The following is a 17095-nucleotide window of genomic DNA, read 5'->3' as shown; positions in this document are numbered from 1 at the left end:
CCTTTATTGATAATTGTTTCCACCAGTTTCTAAGGAAGTAAATTGACTTACTGAACGGGACTCATGAGGGACAATTTTACACCTAACAATGTAAGTCCAGTATCCATTCCACTCTCCCATCTCCTTTGTTTCCGGTGGAAGTAAATTTGGGGTTCTTCTCAATTTGCTGAACCTGAGCTTAGAAGCAGTGAGCAGTGGAAGTTGATACAGACACAGCGGAGGTGCTGTTGGGTGTGTATAAGCCAGTTGTCTCGGGTTGTTTTATTCGGCCTATTTTTCAGGAGAGCAGGCTGTCGACGTAAACCCTGTTGCAGAAAGGAAGCACATTAGTGTTGAAATTATATTGGAGAAAGTCCATTCTTTTTGCACAGTTATGTGAGATCCCCTCCCACCCACCAACAGCAATACGATACTGAAGATGGGATAAATTGGAAGGGACCAGTGCTGTCGGTGGATAGAGGCCTCCAGTCCCTAGGAGAAAATGAAATCTACTTTGACTCCCCCTGCCAAAGTGATTACATAAGTGATTTATGACTACAAAAAGGAAACAATACTGACAATTATTCCATCCACTCAATTATAGTACAAATAATACACTACAAATAATAACAACTGTTCTGTTTCATGTAGGTCTGGAAACAACAACAACATTCGACGTAACACCCACTCAGAGCCGCTCACAAAGTATGTTATTATTATCCCCACAACAACAAAGAACCTGTCAGGTGGGTGGGGCTGAGAAAGCTCTGGAAGAGCTGTGACAGACCCCAGGTCACCCAGCTGGCTTTAAGCGGAGGAGTGGGGAATCAAACTGGTTCTCCAGATTGGAGTCCTGCCGCTTTTAACCACTACACCAAACTTTCTCTCCATCTGGGGAGCTGGGGCTGAGAGGAGTGGCCTTCGCAAAGCCACCTGCTGAGCTCATAGGAGAACAAAGTAAATATACAATGATTATACAGTATATTTAAACTGATACTGAGTGCGCATTGCTACTCTAGGAATACATAACATACGTTTTATAGCAAGTAAGTCATATTCCGGATGACCAAATGTCAAAATAAAGTCCAGGAAAAAGTCCAGAGTAAATGTGTCCTGTGTCTTCTTTTAAATCTTTTCCCTCACGATGGCAGAAGCAAGGAGCACAGCTACGCCCTATCTGGGGCCGGCTGATAAGCTCAGATTTCGTTCCTTGTCTTCTTCAGGGTCGTGGCTGGGCTTTCCGCTGCAATACAAATCCATTCATGCATAACATGTAATTCCTTCAAATTACACATACAAAAAAGCTAGCCAAAGCTAACAAGAAATTACTAACCTGTGAGGTTTATAATGCTGTCAATAACTTGCATAATCATTGGTACCCGGACAATGGCGGCTGTATCTTCTCTAGCGCGCCATGACATAATTTCCACACTCACTTATAACGACCTCCCACTTTCACAAAATGATATTCTTAAAGGGAACACTCACCTTATATTGCAAAACATTACAAAACCTTATAAAAAACAATACAAAGACAATTCATTATTAAGTCCAAACGGTCTCATTGTTTGTAAAGAATGTATCCAATATGCTTCCCTCTGTAATAATGCGCTCAGTTTATCCCTCTGCATAACATTAAGAATAGCTACTCGGAACTCATTTTCATGGTGCTGTTTATCCAGAAAATGCTGGGTGAGGGGAGCCTCTAGAACCTTATTCTTAATGTGTGATATGTATTCTAATATGCGAGTTTTGAGCGGTCTGCTCATACAGCCCACATAGAGGAGATTACAAGGGCATTCGATCAAATATAATTCCCGGTGTTTGGCACGTAGCAAAATGTTTAAAGGTCAGCTGTCTATTTTTTACATGAATTTGGTGGCCTTCCCACATTAGATGACATATTCTACAGTGCCACACTTGAAATTCCCGGATGGTAAGGATCTGGTGGTCCCGGGAGTGGGCATATTCACATGGACCAGGATGTCTCGTAAACTACTAGTTCTGTGAAAGCCACAGAGTGGACGCCTTTCACAGCCCTCAATATTGGCAACCAGTGGCCAATAATGGTCTACAATCTTTTTGATCTTATTGCTGACAGGGGAGTATTCCAATGCCCATCTAATTCTCTGTTCCTCATGTGCACCTGTTGTGGAAAATAAAGATTCTCTGCTCCTAATCCTACCTCTAGAGAGGGCAGACGAAATAACCCTCGGAGGGTAACTTCTAGAGGCAAATTCCTTACACAAACTAGCACTGTCTTTTTCAAAATCCTGTGTCAAAGTGGCATTACGTTTAATGCGTAAGAGTTGCTCATATGGTATGTTTTCCTTGAGGTGACGTGGATGAAAAGATCTATACTCTAAGTAGGAGTTCCAATCTGTCTCCTTTTTGTAGGTCCTGACTTTGACCTTATTATTATCAGATCTGTAAGTGATGACATCCAAGAAAGTAATCTGATTTTTATCTGAACGCCACTCATACTGAACATTCAGGTCTTGGCTGTTGAGCCAAGCACAAAAGGCTTCTATCTGATTACTCCCTTCAAACCAAAAATAGAGATCATCAATATATCTCCTGTACAACCGAATGCGTGATCTAAAAGGATTAGACTGGTGTAAGATGTATTGCTCCTCTCATTTAGCCATGAATAGGTTAGCGATACTCGGTGCCGCCGAACTACAGCCCCCAGGTAAAACTGCAAAACCTGACACTTAAAACAGCACGTGTCAGGTGTCACTGTGTGCTGACACTCACAACTTTTTATTGTAAGTGCACCTTAAAATGTGGCAGCACTCAATATGCCCACTTGAGGAAACAATTTGGTTACCTGGAGAAAGAGACTAGGCTGGAGCAGCTAATTATGGAAAATGAGCTATGACTGCAGCTCTGGGGGGTTGATTAGCAAGACCTGAGGCTGATCTTTAGGTCCCATCACAGAAAAAGTAACAAAAACAACCTCCCAGTTTAAAATATCTACACCAACTGTTACATCTCCATAAGGGTAAAGCTACTAGACTTTGACAACAGCAACAACAACATTTGATTTATATACTGCTGTTCCTGACAACTTAATGCCCACTCAGATAATAATAACACACTTTGTAAACTGCTCTGAGCGGGCATTAAGTTGTCAGGAACAGCAGTATATAAATCAATTGTTGTTGTTGTCCTGCTGCTGTTTCTTAACCACTACACCAAACTGGCAAAATTGGCCTGTGCAGAAGGGAATTTTGAATCAATTATGTCAACTATGGTGATGAAGCCTTAGGGCCAAGCTACAAGTGACGAATGACACTTGAACGGCTAGTGTATTTCTCCCTGTTCAGTTGCCCCTCATTCGATCCACTTGCCATTCAAGTGTCATTCGTCACTTGTAGCTTGGCCCTAAGGCTTCAAGATGGCAGGAACATGGACAGTTAGCCTCCAGCTGGCCCCCTTTCTGGCTATGGGGCCCTGGATACTCCATTGACGCTAGTTCTATTTTTGGGTTTCTGAGGGTTATCACAATTCATGCCATGTTTAACAATCAGTTTGCTGGCCTGTAATTTTTCCAGAGCATCAAGGAATTGTCCTTACAATGCAGATTACAAGTTCCCTGAGCTAATTAATCATAAGGAAGGCAAGGACAGCAGCCATACTCCTCACAGCTACTCACACCCACCTCATGAGGTAAAGACCCTGTTCACACTCCCTGCACAAACAACTAAGCTCATCCCCCATACCAACCCAAAACTGCATGTTCATGTGTTTGCAGGGCTGTGGTAACAGGGCTGTGGCCATATTTTAAGGGGCAGTGAAGTCTTTTCACTTTAAAAATGTGACAGAAGTTCCAGTCACGTTAGCCATGGGCAACTTGGAGCACTTTCTCTCCCTTCATACCTTTGGGGTACGAGTAGTAAAATACAACCCCGGCATTTTCAAAATCTAGCCTGTTCTAGAAAATGGCCACGAGGAGGCAGCAGAGAACTCTGTGTGTTTGTTATGTGCCGTCAAGTCACCTCCAACCTATGGCAACCCTATGAATGAAAGACCTCCAAAACATCTTATCATTAACTCACTTGCTCAGATTCTGCAAACTGGAGGACGTGGCTTCTTTTATTGAGTCAAGCCATCTTGATTTTAGGTCTTCCTCCTTTCCTACTGCCTTCCTCTTTTCCTAGTATTGTTGACTTCTCCAGAGAATTTTGTCTTCTCATGATATGATCAAAGTACGATATCTTTAGTCTTGTGATTTTAGCAGAAAATAGTGAAGACTTGAAACAACTATTGATGAAGATTAAAGGAGAAAGCGCCAAAGCAAGATTACAGTTGAACATCAAGAAGACACACGTAATGACTACTGAGGAATCACAATTTTAAAGTAGACAAGGATGCATATTATCTCCCTACCTGTTCAACCTCTATGCAGAGTATATCATAAGGGAAAGGGGACAAAGGGTGGGAAAGCTGTTGGAAGTCAACAAAAAGGGGGGGAAAGGGAGGGGGTTAGAGATGAAAAAATTGGGGAAAATTGAATGTAAATGTAAAAATAATGTTCTAACCCAATAAAAAATTTTTTCAAAAAAAAAAAAGATCACATTGCAAATTTACAATGGCTAATGGAACATACCAGGGAATTTCAGAAAAAAATCAGCCTGTGTTTTATAGATTACAGCCAGGGTTTTTTCCCAGCTGGAATGTGGGGGAACGGAGTTCTGTAACCTCTTGAACATGGTCACATGGCTGGTGGCCCCAACCTCCGATCTCCAGACAGAGGGGAGTTTAGATTGCCCTCCGCAGCGCTGTGGAGAGTCTTAAAAGAAAGCTGTGGAGAGTCTTAAAAGAAATGGGGGTGCCACAACATCTGATTGTTTTGATATGCAACCTGTACTCTGGAGAAGAGGCTACTATCAGGACAGCATATAGGGAAACAGAATGGTTTCCAATAGGCAAGGATGTCAGACAAGGATGCATATTATCTCCCTACCTGTTCAACCTCTATGCAGAGTATATCATAAGGAAACTGGATTTGATCTAGAAAAAGGTGGTGTGAAAATTGGTGGGAGGAACATTAACAATTTGAGATATGCAGATGACACCATGTTACTAGCAGAAAATAGTGAAGACTTGAAACAACTATTGATGAAGATTAAAGGAGAAAGCGCCAAAGCAAGATTACAGTTGAACATCAAGAAGACACACGTAATGACTACTGAGGAATCACAATTTTAAAGTAGACAATGAGGAAATTGAAATTGTTCAAGATTTTCTATTCCTTGGCTCAATCATCAACCATGATTAGACACAAAAAGTTTCTCACTGTTGTTACAAGAGTCCGCCTCTCAGCCGATCTCTGTGATAGCACAAGTTCCCCACAACCCAACAACAGCAGGGCAATGCTCTTTCCCTGCTGTAATTTCTCAGCCTAATCCACCTCACAGGGGTGTTGTGAGGAGGATAAGCTGTGGAGGCAAGGACAATGATGCGAGGGGATATAAATCAGTAACTTGTAGGCAGACCTTCCTCTTTTCTAGGTCTCCATTTGTCGCTGCATGAAGTTAATCCAATCCTAACAAGAGGAGGTGCTATTTCCCTGCAGTAATTTATTCCTGGGATTCCCCCCCCCCCCGAGTGGATTGTTGTTGCCTCCAAAAAGTGCAATTGACTGATCCAGTTCCCAGAAAAGGCCACAGGGAGGCAGCAGAGGACCGTATGAAGAAGAGCTGGTTGCATACCAGGAGAGCATGACAGAACAGGACCTCTGGCCTGCACCCTGAAGCTGTCAGAAAAGACAGGCTGTCCTATGGCATCACACCTTCTCAGGCTTACCAGGCGCACACCAGCTCTTAATATTTCCCAGGCATAGTTCTTAGATTCTGGCCCTCATCCAGGATAAAGTACTGCCCCTATTCCCCCACGTTTTCCCCCTGCCGGCCAGGTGAATGGTGCTGGGGGGGCAGAGGGTGGGACAGGGAAATCCCCCAGACCCATACACTCTGCATTGGCTGACTGTATGTCAGCGTAATATACGGTCAGCTCTCAAGTGGCAAGTGAGAAAGCTTTTATTAGAGACTCATTGGAAAGAGGTAGCAGTTCACCTCAGCTACAACCTGATGTATGGAGGTGACAATGCAGAGAGACTGGATTTCCTACCCCTCCAGCCCGACCAATTCTTGGCTCACCCATTTTGGTCCATTGGGCTAAACTGTGCTTTTGCATGCAGGCACCTCTGCCTTGGAGCCACCTCACTGCTCCTCTTTACCCAGTGAGGCATCTAATGGGTTCGACCCAGCCATTTTTCTGTTGGAACTCACATTCTCCCTTCTGCCCCCATCCCACGTGGTTTTTATCCATGCATGTCTCATGAAGCCCAGCATAGCCTTTTTTGGGTCAGGAAAGGGGACCCCTCTTTCCTTCATCAGCAGGACAATGGGCAAGATGCAAACCACACAAGGGTCTATTCTGCTGGGAGGTTGGATATGTTGGGGAGGAGTGGGCTCAGTTGGTGTGTGTTGAGCTAGAGGGGACCGCTGGCTCCTTTCCTTCCTTATGGTTCCCGTGCCTTCCTTCGGTCTGATGTCTGCCTGCTGTGGCCTCAAAATTTCCCTTTATCTCCTTTTAAATTACCATCTGCCTGCCGGCCAGCAGGTACACATATATATGAACCCAAGGTTAGTTCTGGGCAAGGACCTCATTGAGTCTGTCTTCTTCTCCCCCATTGTAGCGATGAACAGACAGGAGACGAAGTCAGGATGCAAGTCTGACCCTCCTAGTAATGCTCGCTTTCGGGCCATGGCGCACAATTCGGCCACTGCCTCGGGATAAGGGAGAATACTTCGGTGACCACCATGCGAAAGTTAAAGCCACTTACACAAGTAAAACTGGGTGCCTTGCAGGATGCCCAAGACTCTCGTTGGGGTCATGGGTGTCGGTAATAAACAGTTGCAGTGGAGGGAACTCTTCAGGTAGGCGGTCCACACTGTGCCGCCAGCAGGCTATTGACCTGCTGGGGGGCAGCTCAGGCGGTGGCAGAGGGGTGGATAATGTCAGCCGGTGTCATGAGTCAGCCCCAGCCTCGACTGGCCACCTTACCTATTACCTCAGAGTCCTCCTCAGAAGATGAGCAGGAAGGGCCAGCAGGACCTTCTCTAGAGCCAGAAGCCCCTGCAGAAGCTATTGGAGAGGAAGAGCAATCAGAAACCACTGCTGCTGCCCCAGAGGGAATTCAGCAAGAACAGCCAGAAACCTCCACAGAGGCTGTAAGAGACAAAGACTCCCCCAGGGCAAAAGGGAAACCCGAGCACCTGGGGCCAGCTGAAAGGAGGAAACTTAGAGACAAGACAGCTCTGTTGGAGAGACGAAGGAGTGGCCGTTTACAGGCACAGCACCGAGCAGAGCTGTTAGAGAGAGAGGCAACAGCTGTTCCTCATTAGGACAGCATAAAAGGGAGACGCCAAGGAAACCAAGCATGGAAGCAACTCAGCTCGCCACTCCCTGCTACCAGAGCCCTACGTCTGGACACTCTTGCCTTGTCTTGTGCCTTGCTCTACTGCTTGATTGGACTTTGACCCCGGCCTGTCTTTTGACTACCCTTCTGCCTGCTTCTCCCTCTGACTGGTATATTGGTCCTGACACTTAGCCTGACTTCTTGACCCTGGTTTGCTGCCTTCTGGACTACTGACCTCCTGCCTGTTGTGTTCAGCCCTGCAGTACCAGTGAGCCTCCTGCCTGCAGTGCCCAGCCCTGTGCGCGACAGCTGGGGACTTTCTCAGAGTGAGCATTTGGAAGAGAGGACTTAAGAGATGTGTAGGTAGTGATAGAAAAGGATGAGCCCTATTAAGGGTGCCCAGAAGTTGCTGAAGGGCCACTAACGTGCATGGCTGTGGGAACTGCAGAGAAGGGACAACGGGAGCGGCATGCGTAAGCAGCATCCGATGCCCCAAGTAAGTATAGGGATGGTGGGATTGGACCTTCTCCAGGGCTACAGTGAGTCTGGAGCACTTTAGGCTTTGGGTTAGTTCCCCCACCCACGTGGGGGGAACTTTGGGGGCCGCAACCAGTATGTCATCCATATAATGATATACCAGGGGTTTGGGATGCTGCTTGCGGAACCCTTGAAGGGCTCTATCCACAAACAGCTGGCACAAGGTTGGGATATTGAGCATTCCTTGTGGGAGCACCCTCCACTGAAATCGCTGGGGAGGCGCTTGGTGGTTTCAGACAGGAACAGTGAATGCAAACCGTTGCCTGTCCCTAGCACAGAGGGGGATGGAGAAGAAGCAGTCTTTTAGATCTACCACAAAAAGTTGATAATCTCTCAGAATCAGATTTGGATTTGGGGTGCCACATTGTAGGGCCCCCATGGGTTGAATGCAAGTGTTTCCCGCCTGCAAATCATGGAGCATTCGCCACTTGCCACTCTTTCTTTATAACAAAAACAGGAGTATTCCATGGGCTTGTGGAGGGTTCCACATGGTGGACTTGCAGCTGCTCCTGGACTAAATGGTGTAGCGCATCAAGTTTATCCTGGGGAAGGGGCCATTGGTCAACCTAAACGGGTTCATTAGTCAAGCAGGTGAGCGGGAGGGCCATGGAGCCCTACTCGGCAAAAGAGAGAGAAGCTTGGAGTTGGGATAGTAAGTCCTTGCCCCACAAATTTACATGAACTGGAAGCACAAATGGCTGGAGGGGCACTGTTTGCGTCGAACCGGGCAGTGAAACCTGCACGAAGTTAACACTCTGCTGCGCTTTTTGCTGCCCTCCAACCCCCCAGATGGTTGGACAGTCCTCCAAAGGCTACTCTGGGGGCCATTGTTGTGTGCAAATTACAATGACATCTGCCCCGGTGTCAAGTATACCTGAGAACGAGTGACCGTTAAGAAGGAAACACTGTTGCGGGTGAGCTCTGGAATTGGAAGCGGTAAGACCCCCAAGGTTGCTTGATTTCAGTTGGTGGACCCAAAGCTTCCCTACCTACGATTGCGATCTTGTCCCCCTGCGGGGAGAAAATAGGGGAGGAGAATCAGCTGTGCTACAGAGTCACCAGCTGCTATGGACTGTGGCAAATTGGTCCAGAGTTGAATTTGAATAACCCCTTGATAATCACTATCAATGACCACAGGGACTACAAAAATACCCTGTTTGGAACTAGAAGACCTGGGGAGAACTAGGCTCATGGTCCCCAATGGAAGAGGGCCCTTTAGTTGGGAAGGAGTGACCAACACTTTCCCTGGAAATTTGAAGGTTAAAGTGCTTTGTAAAATAAGATCCAGACAGGCACTATCCCGGGTGGCTGATTTTGTTGCAGAGAGATGGGGTGGAGTTAGTCGAGGGCTAGTTCCAGCAACGTCTGGTAGGAAGTTGGAGTCTCTGTTTGAACCGGGGCCAGAGACTGGCCCACTCTCGGGTTTCCCGACTCTGGGACAGAGCGGCACTCGCTAGCCAAGAGAAAATCTTTTCCACATTTTGGGCATTTGGTTTTTGGCCACTGAGCAGGCCGGGAACCACCCCCCGAGGGGGACGGGGATGAACCGCGCCCCCTCCTTTAGCTCTGCACTCTACTAGAAAATGGCCGGGTTTCCCACAATTATAGCACTTCCCTGATGGTTTAGTTGCTTGGCAAAGCGCTGCTGCGAGCAAGGTTGCATTGTGAGAGGCAGAGCCAACATCCTGACAAGCTCGAATCATATCGGCCAGGCTGGGACTGTGACCTAAGCCCTGAATTGCACGCCGACACTCAGGAAGGGCATTTTCTTTGGCTAATTTATGCATGAGTTTAGTTTGTGCTTCTTCATTATTAATTTGCCTTTTTACTGACTCTTGGAGTCGATTGATAAAATCAGGGTAAGCCTCATTTGGCCGCTGTCTAACTGTGGCAAAGGAGGGTTGAAGCTTCTCTGAGGATGGGACTCGCGTAAGAGCCCAATACGCAGCCAGAGCTGACTGCTCAAGCGTCACCACGGGCAAGACTATTTGGGCCTTTGGTTGGGCAAAAGCTTTAGCTCCATAGAGTTGGGCTGCTGTGTATGCCCCGCCCGAATTGGCCTCGTGGGTGTGACACTCCTGCTGGAACTCGCTTTCCCATACCGCAAATTGTGCAGGGGTCAGAAGCATCCGGAAAAGATGCTTCCAATCCTCTGGGACCATACAAGTATTCCGGATCATGGCTTCTAAAAACTCAGTGGTATAGGGGGCGGTCAAACCCGTATCCCAGATTGCATTTTTTAGCTGGAGAAGGACTTTATACTCAACTGGCCTGTACTCTACAATGGGGCGGCCATCATCGTCCACGTCACCGGTATAGTGGACTGGACAGATGGCCAACATTTCTGTGAGTTCCGCAGTATGTTCTTCTGAGACTTCTGCCAGAGCTGATTGCAGTCGATCCCCGAGAAACCCTCCCCCAGGCTGAACCCGAGGCGGCTTTTCTGGGGACTCCCTGGTTGGCGTTTCGGATTTGGGGACTGCAGTGGCAGGTGCCGAAGGGGGTAGAGGGGCAGGTGCCGAAGGGGGTAGAGGGGGTCTTGACGGTGACGGACCAAAGAGCTCCACAGCATGGCGACATTGGTGCCAAGTGTGCAGCAGTTGAACAGATGCCCGGGGGTCTATACGTAGAAATCTGCCCACCTTTTCCCAATCTTTGAGCTTCAAAGACCCAGCTTCCGGGTAAGCCGGACAATGCGTGGAAAGGTGGCGCAGGAGACTAGCTATCTCCACAGAAGTACTAGACCCACCAGACTTCTGAACCAGGAATCGCAGTTCCTCCACATGCCTCTGCTGAGGCTGTGTTAATCCATTACCCATACTTACCAGTGAGATGGGGTCTTAGTAGACGGGTGCACTCGAGGGGCCTCTTCCAGGTGCTGGTAGTATGGGTGTGTGTGTCCCTGTTCGGGCGCCAGATGTAGTGATGAACCGACAGGAGACGAAGTCAGGATGCAAGTCTGACCCTCCTTTTGGAGGAGAGTGCTTTATTGAGAAACTTTTCCGGAAGTCCCGGAAGAGAGCAAGAACAATTAAGCCAATAGCAAAGGTTACAATATTCTGAGACAGTCACAGACGACTGGGCAAACATGCTGCGGTCAGCCTTTGTCTTATCTGTGAAGCACAGCGAAGCACATTGTGAGCTGATCATGGGACTATATTGTGCAGCTCTGTGAAGGATGAGAGGACATGCTGAGACATGCTGAGAAGGGCCCAAGGCCAGGGTGTACTCCCTTCTAAGTCCTGGTCACGGTGTGCCTATTGATGAGGACATGCAGAGCGAGGCTGCCAAGGCTGGCTGGTGTGCCAGGTCCAGCCCACACCCATGAGGTCTGATGTGCCACCCCCAAGAGGCTCTCTCACCCGGCATCCTGTTTCATTCTGGCCAGCCAGATGCTTCAGGGAGAGGAACCAGGGCAGTAGCCCTGTCCTTATGTCTCCCCCAGTAACAGGTATTCAGGGGTACACTCCTCTTGACCTTGGAGGCTTCATTCACTCTCCTCAACATCCTCTGTGAACAAGACTTGCATATGATAAAGGGGGCATCAGGCCATAGAAGCTTAAGCTACAATAAATAAAACTGTGTAGTCTTTCAGGTGCCGCAGGATCCTGTTTTTGTTTCTTTGTGCTGCAATGGACTAACACGTTTCCTACACTGGACTGTATATTCATTAACATGTCTGATCTCCTTATAAAGTCAAATATGAGATATCTTTGAAGAACTACAGCAAATCAGAGGGGGGCTAGGGAAGAAGAAGTGATGAGATGCATTATGACGGACTTCCTAATATCTTGTATTTCATACCCATGGGATTTGTAAGGTGGGGGACGAGGTTGAGAATACATCACATAAGAGAAACCAAGGTGGTAGGATGCAGCCGTGTTGTGTCTGAGACATGAACCATGCCTCGCCTCCATTTAAGAGACCGTCTGTCCACCAGCTACAAACGACAGAAAGAAGTGGAGCCAGAGGCAAGAATATCTGGGACTGAATCATAGGGCTTCTGTTTTATACAGCTATTGACTACAAAGGGGTGCATGGGGGGGTCAAACAGGGTTTGATCTGACTGCAGCAGAGGCAATTCTGTGCTGGGGGGAAAGGCCACGATGTTGGGACAGGGACTGGTCTTCATTCCTCACCCGGAGATTTCTCACGGGTGTTCCGGGTGTGGGGAATTTTGCTGACCAATGGCGCATGAGAAAGCCTTTGCCGAATTCCACGCATCACCAGAGATTTTCAGGCTGCTGTTGAGAAAAACGTTAGGCTCGCTGCTGGTGTGGATGACGCTGTTGTCTCCAGTCAGGGGTCTGCCATTCTCGTGCCACGTGATGGAGAGGTTGTCAGGATGGGGCCCTTCCACTACGCATCTGAGAATCACACTTGAGTCTTCTTTAGCCTCCTGGAAGCGGGACCTGAAGAGGGACTTGTTGGAGGCCGAGGGCTTGCCTGGTTGAGTGCCAAGAGGCAGAGCGTGGTGGAAAGAAGAGGAAGGTTATTTGCTTTCAGGCCCCATCAGTGGAATCAACAGAGGAAGGGAGGGGTTTTGAGGGAAGGCGATGGGGGAGACTTCAGGACGTTCCTTCCTCCAGACTGTCAATACGCAGCACACAGGAACCCTTTCCCCACATTTCCCACCCCGCCTATCCTGTTTGTGGATGCTACCGAGTCCTCCTGTGCGGTGCTTTCTGGGAAGTCATTCTGGGAAGGAGCTGAAGGAGGCTGTGGTCCATTTCCATTAGAGCCAGATATCCTTCTTTAGAACAGCAGGATTTGAGTACAGTGACCCCTGAGAGCCCATCAAAATTTCCAGGGTATGAGGTGTCAAGATTCAACCCTCCCTTCTTCAGATACGGGCTTTGATTCTTGGAAGCTTATGCCTTGAAAATCTTGTTGATCTCAAAGGTCAAATCCTGGTGCTTCAAAGAGTGCTATGGAATCCTGCGGTCTCCTCACTTTCACATTTCACTTGGAATAAATCCAAATGATCCACATGGAAGTAAAGAGTGTCAAGGAGTCATGGGGGATGGGCAATCCTATTCTTTCCCTGAATAGCCCGCTTCCCTGGTTTGGGAAATCCCTGGAGATTTGGGGGTGGAGCTTGGGGAGGGTGGGGTTTTGGAGGGGAAGGACTTCAGTGGGGTCCAATGCTGCAGAGCCTACCCTCCCCTACCACACCTGCCATTGTCTCCTAGGGAACTGATCCCCGTTGCCTGGAGATCCCCAAAGCGCTGCCTGAGGCAATGAACTCTACTTGTCCAATGAAAGAGGCATTTCAAGAGCCATGAGAATTGCCACTGCGTCATGGAGGAATGAGGGGCCCAGAAAGGAGCGGACGGTTAGTGGCAAGTGTTGGCGGGCTCTTGGGAGAGCTTTCCAAAGGTTGGCTTACCGGGGTCCTGGTCTGGGACCTGCTGCAATGTCAAGGAGGGAAAGGTCTCTTTTCCCATGGCACAAAAGTATGTCGCTTCGTCATCCCATTCTGAAATATTGAGGTGCAGTAGGCTAGACCTGAAGTTCTCTGGTCTCTCAGGTTTGCTGATGGAGTTGACTGAAGTTGCTGCGGCTTTGGCATTTCGGAACCATCTTATATTGGCCTCTCCAGGGAAGGATCCTTGTATGCGGCACGTGATGCTGACTGTTTCCTGCAAAGGCAGTTTTTCCGAGGGAGGAGGGAAGCTGTCGAGAGTTGGAGTGCTGGGTGTATCACCTGCAAGGGGGAAAAGGCATTGGTTTGCCACGAGAGCCAGTTTGGTATAGTGGTTAAGAGCACAGGACTCTAATCTGGAGAACTGAGTTCAATTCCCCACTCCTCTGCTTGAAGCCAATGGATGACCTTGGGTCCATCACAGCTCTCTCAGAGCTCTCTCAGCTCCACCCACCTCACATGGTGATTGTTGTGGGGATAATAACAACATACTTTGTTAACCACTCTTGAGTGGGTGTTAAGTTGTCCTGAAGGGTGGTATATAAATCAAATGTTGTTATTATTGTTATTGTTATTATAATAACTGTGGGTTAAGAAATTCCAGGAGATTGGGGCGGGGGGTGGAATCTGAGAAGGTTTGGGGTTTGGGGATGGGAGGGAGCCCAGTAAGTTATAATGCTATAGAGTCCACCCTCCAATGCAGCCATTTTCTGCAGGGGAACTTATTTCTGTCCTCAGGAGATCAGATGTAATTCCAGGAGATCTCCAGGCCCCACTTGGAGGCTGGCAGCCCTGAAGGGCAGAAGCACATGCCTTAGGACAGGTGAGGGACTTCTTCACCATGGCATACTTTGCTTCAAGTGGAGCTCTGGCTGGACCGTTTCATAAGGCAGGAGCTGCCATACAGAATATATGTGAGTGGGCAGTAGCTAATCTTACCCATTTGTAGGGTGGCATTTTCCGAAGCTCAGATGAGCGAAGATGCCAGGGTGGGTCCACGGCCATTAAGGCTTGGTTGGTGATATTCAGAAGTGTAAATAGAACTCAGCAACTGATCAGTAACTAATGGAGTGCGTGCAAAATAGGTGTGACATGCAGAATCCACCTGACATTGGAGTGTAACGAGGCTGTGGATTGCTCTATGAACTGGAATTTCCAACTTTCTTTCAAGGGCGGAAAGCTTTGCTATTGCCTCGCCATAACCATAACCTGGCTCCGTGTGGCCGGATCTGCCGAGTGAAGGTAGGGATCCATCTGCATGTATAATCTGTATAATGATAACTGTGTATATAATAATAAATTCTACCTGCTATCTTTCGTGTGTCTAATCAAATAATTAAATACAAAGCTACAGATCTCTAAACAGAGATGAAACCAGAGACAAACGGATGGAATTTCCTCGCTCTGTTTCAGAGTCTCTAGTTTTGTGCCAAATGCTTTCGCACCTGTAAAATCAAAAGCTGAACTTTCAGTTATGAAAGAATTCAATCTCACCTGTCAAGATTAATCTCACCTGCCTACTTATGCAGCCAGTGCCGGTTTCTTAGTCTCCCCCCCCCCCAAGCCCCTTGTGTGCCCCATATCTCTGTTCATGCAAGGATTACTAGGAGAAAAGAGGGGGGGGAAACAATTTGCTATTGCAATGATTTTAAAAAAGCATATTTAAAATAATATTTATGAAATAGTATCTGCATCACTTCAGTATTCTGTTGTCTGACTGGGCACCTAAAAATTAAGGGAAGGCAGAGGAAATAGGAAGAAAAAGGGGGAAGGAGATTGATGAGGAATCAGCTAGAACTGGTCCAAGACACAGAACTGGTCCATAGAGGAGACGGGGAGGAGGAGGAGGAGGAGGAAGAGAGCTTCTGAGAAGGGAGCTTGTGAACAAGGTCGGCACATAGAAGAAAGTGGATGAAGGGGAGGCCTTCAGGAGCGTGTGAGGAGAAGAGCAGAATACTTTCCTGTAACCTTCTGGCCAGAAGTCCTGGGCAGGTTTTCCCCGAGAACGAGGAGTCCCACAGAAAAGCAGAAGAGGCTGGACCTCATGGTGATATCTGGGTGAATGTCCAGTAGTAGGCTAGGCTTGCTTATATATCGTTCCCAGGAAGTTGGGGAGGATGTTTGCTGGTAAAGATTTGGTACTCCGCCAGACAATCGAAGAGGATGTGAGTTGCAAAAGATCCGCCTTGGCATTGCAAGCGCACCATGTTGGTAAGGTGTCAAGTCACTTGAAGGCTCTTAAGGGGAAAACAGTCAGTCAGAGAGGAATCCTTGCTTGGGAACAAGAGAAAATCTGGAGGCATGCCACCATCTCTGGCTATCACTTCTGTGGCAAATAAAATGTATTGGGGGAAAGCCCTGGAATGGGTGGCCTTTATTGATAATTGTTTTCACCAGTTTCTAAGCAAGTAAATTGACTTACTGAACTGGACTCATGAGGGACAATTTTACACCTAACAATGTAAGTCCAGTATCCATTCCACTCTCCCATCTCCTTTGTTTCCAGTGGAAGTAAATTTGGGGTTCTTCTCAATTTGCTGAACCTGAGCTTAGAAGCAGTGAGCAGTGGAAGTTGATACAGACACAGCGGAGGTGCTGTTGGGTGTGTATAAGCCAGTTATCTCGGGTTGTTTTATTCGGCCTATTTTTCAGGAGAGCAGTCTGTCGACGTAAACCCTGTTCCAGAAAGGAAGCACATTAGTGTTGAAATTATATTGGAGAAAGTCCATTCTTTTTGCACGGTTATGTGAGATCCCCTCCCACCCACCAACATCAATACGATACTGAGGAAGGGATAAATTGGAAGGGACCAGTGCTGTCAGTGGATAGAGGGCTCCAGTCCCTAGGAGAAAATGAAATCTACTTTGACTCCCCCTGCCAAAGTGATTACATTAGTGATTTATGACTACAAAAAGGAAACAATACTAACAATTATTCCATCCACTCAATTATAGTACAAATAATACAATACAAATAATAACAATGGTTCTTATTTATAAAGTTCTGGAAACAACAACAACATTTGATTTATATACCACCTTTCAGGATGACGTAACACCCACTCAGAGCCGCTCACAAAGTATGTTATTATTATCCCCACAAGAACATACAATCTGTGAGGTGGGTGGGGCTGAGAGAGCTCTGGAAGAGCTGTGACAGACCCCAGGTCACCCAGCTAGCTTTAAGCGGAGGAGTGGGGAATCAAACCGGTTCTCCAGATTGGAGTCCTGCCGCTTTTAACCATTACACCAAACTGGCTCTCCATCTGGGGAGCTGGGGCTGAGAGGAGTGGCCTTCCCAAAGCCACCTGCAGAGCTCATAGGAGAACAAAGTAAATATACAATGATTATACAATATATTTAAACTGATACTGAGTGCGCATTGCTACTCTAGGAATACATAACATACGTTTTATAGCAAGTAAGTCATATTCCGGATGACCAAATGTTAAAATAAAGTCCAGGAAAAAGTCCAAAGTAAATGTGTCCTGTGTCTTCTTTTAAAAGCAAGGAGCACAGCTACGCCCTATCTGGGGCCGGCTGAAAAGCTCAGATTTCGTTCCTTGTCTTCTTCAGGGGCGTGGCTAGGCTTTCCGCTGCAATACAAATCCATTCATGCATAACATGTAATTCCTTCAAATTATACGTACAAAAAAGCTAGCCAAAGCTAACAAGAAATTACTAACCTGTGAGGTTTATAATTCTGCCAATAACTTGCATAATCAT

At 47.3% G+C, this 17095-nt stretch overlaps 1 gene segment (V, D, J or C); it reads right to left on the bottom strand.

Moving 5' to 3' along the window:
- Positions 1 to 11937: 11937 nt before the first annotated feature.
- LOC129339987 (Ig mu chain C region-like) lies at positions 11938 to 17095 on the bottom strand. The segment is given in 3 exon segments: positions 11938 to 12391; positions 13335 to 13652; positions 17056 to 17095. Coding segments are annotated over 3 exon segments (654 nt in total).

This window comes from Eublepharis macularius, chromosome 12 (genome assembly GCF_028583425.1).
Source record: "Eublepharis macularius isolate TG4126 chromosome 12, MPM_Emac_v1.0, whole genome shotgun sequence".
Taxonomy (NCBI): Eukaryota; Metazoa; Chordata; class Lepidosauria; order Squamata; family Eublepharidae; genus Eublepharis; species Eublepharis macularius.
The sequence above is the reverse complement of the archived record's forward strand: the minus strand, read 5'-3'. Positions and strand labels throughout refer to the sequence as shown.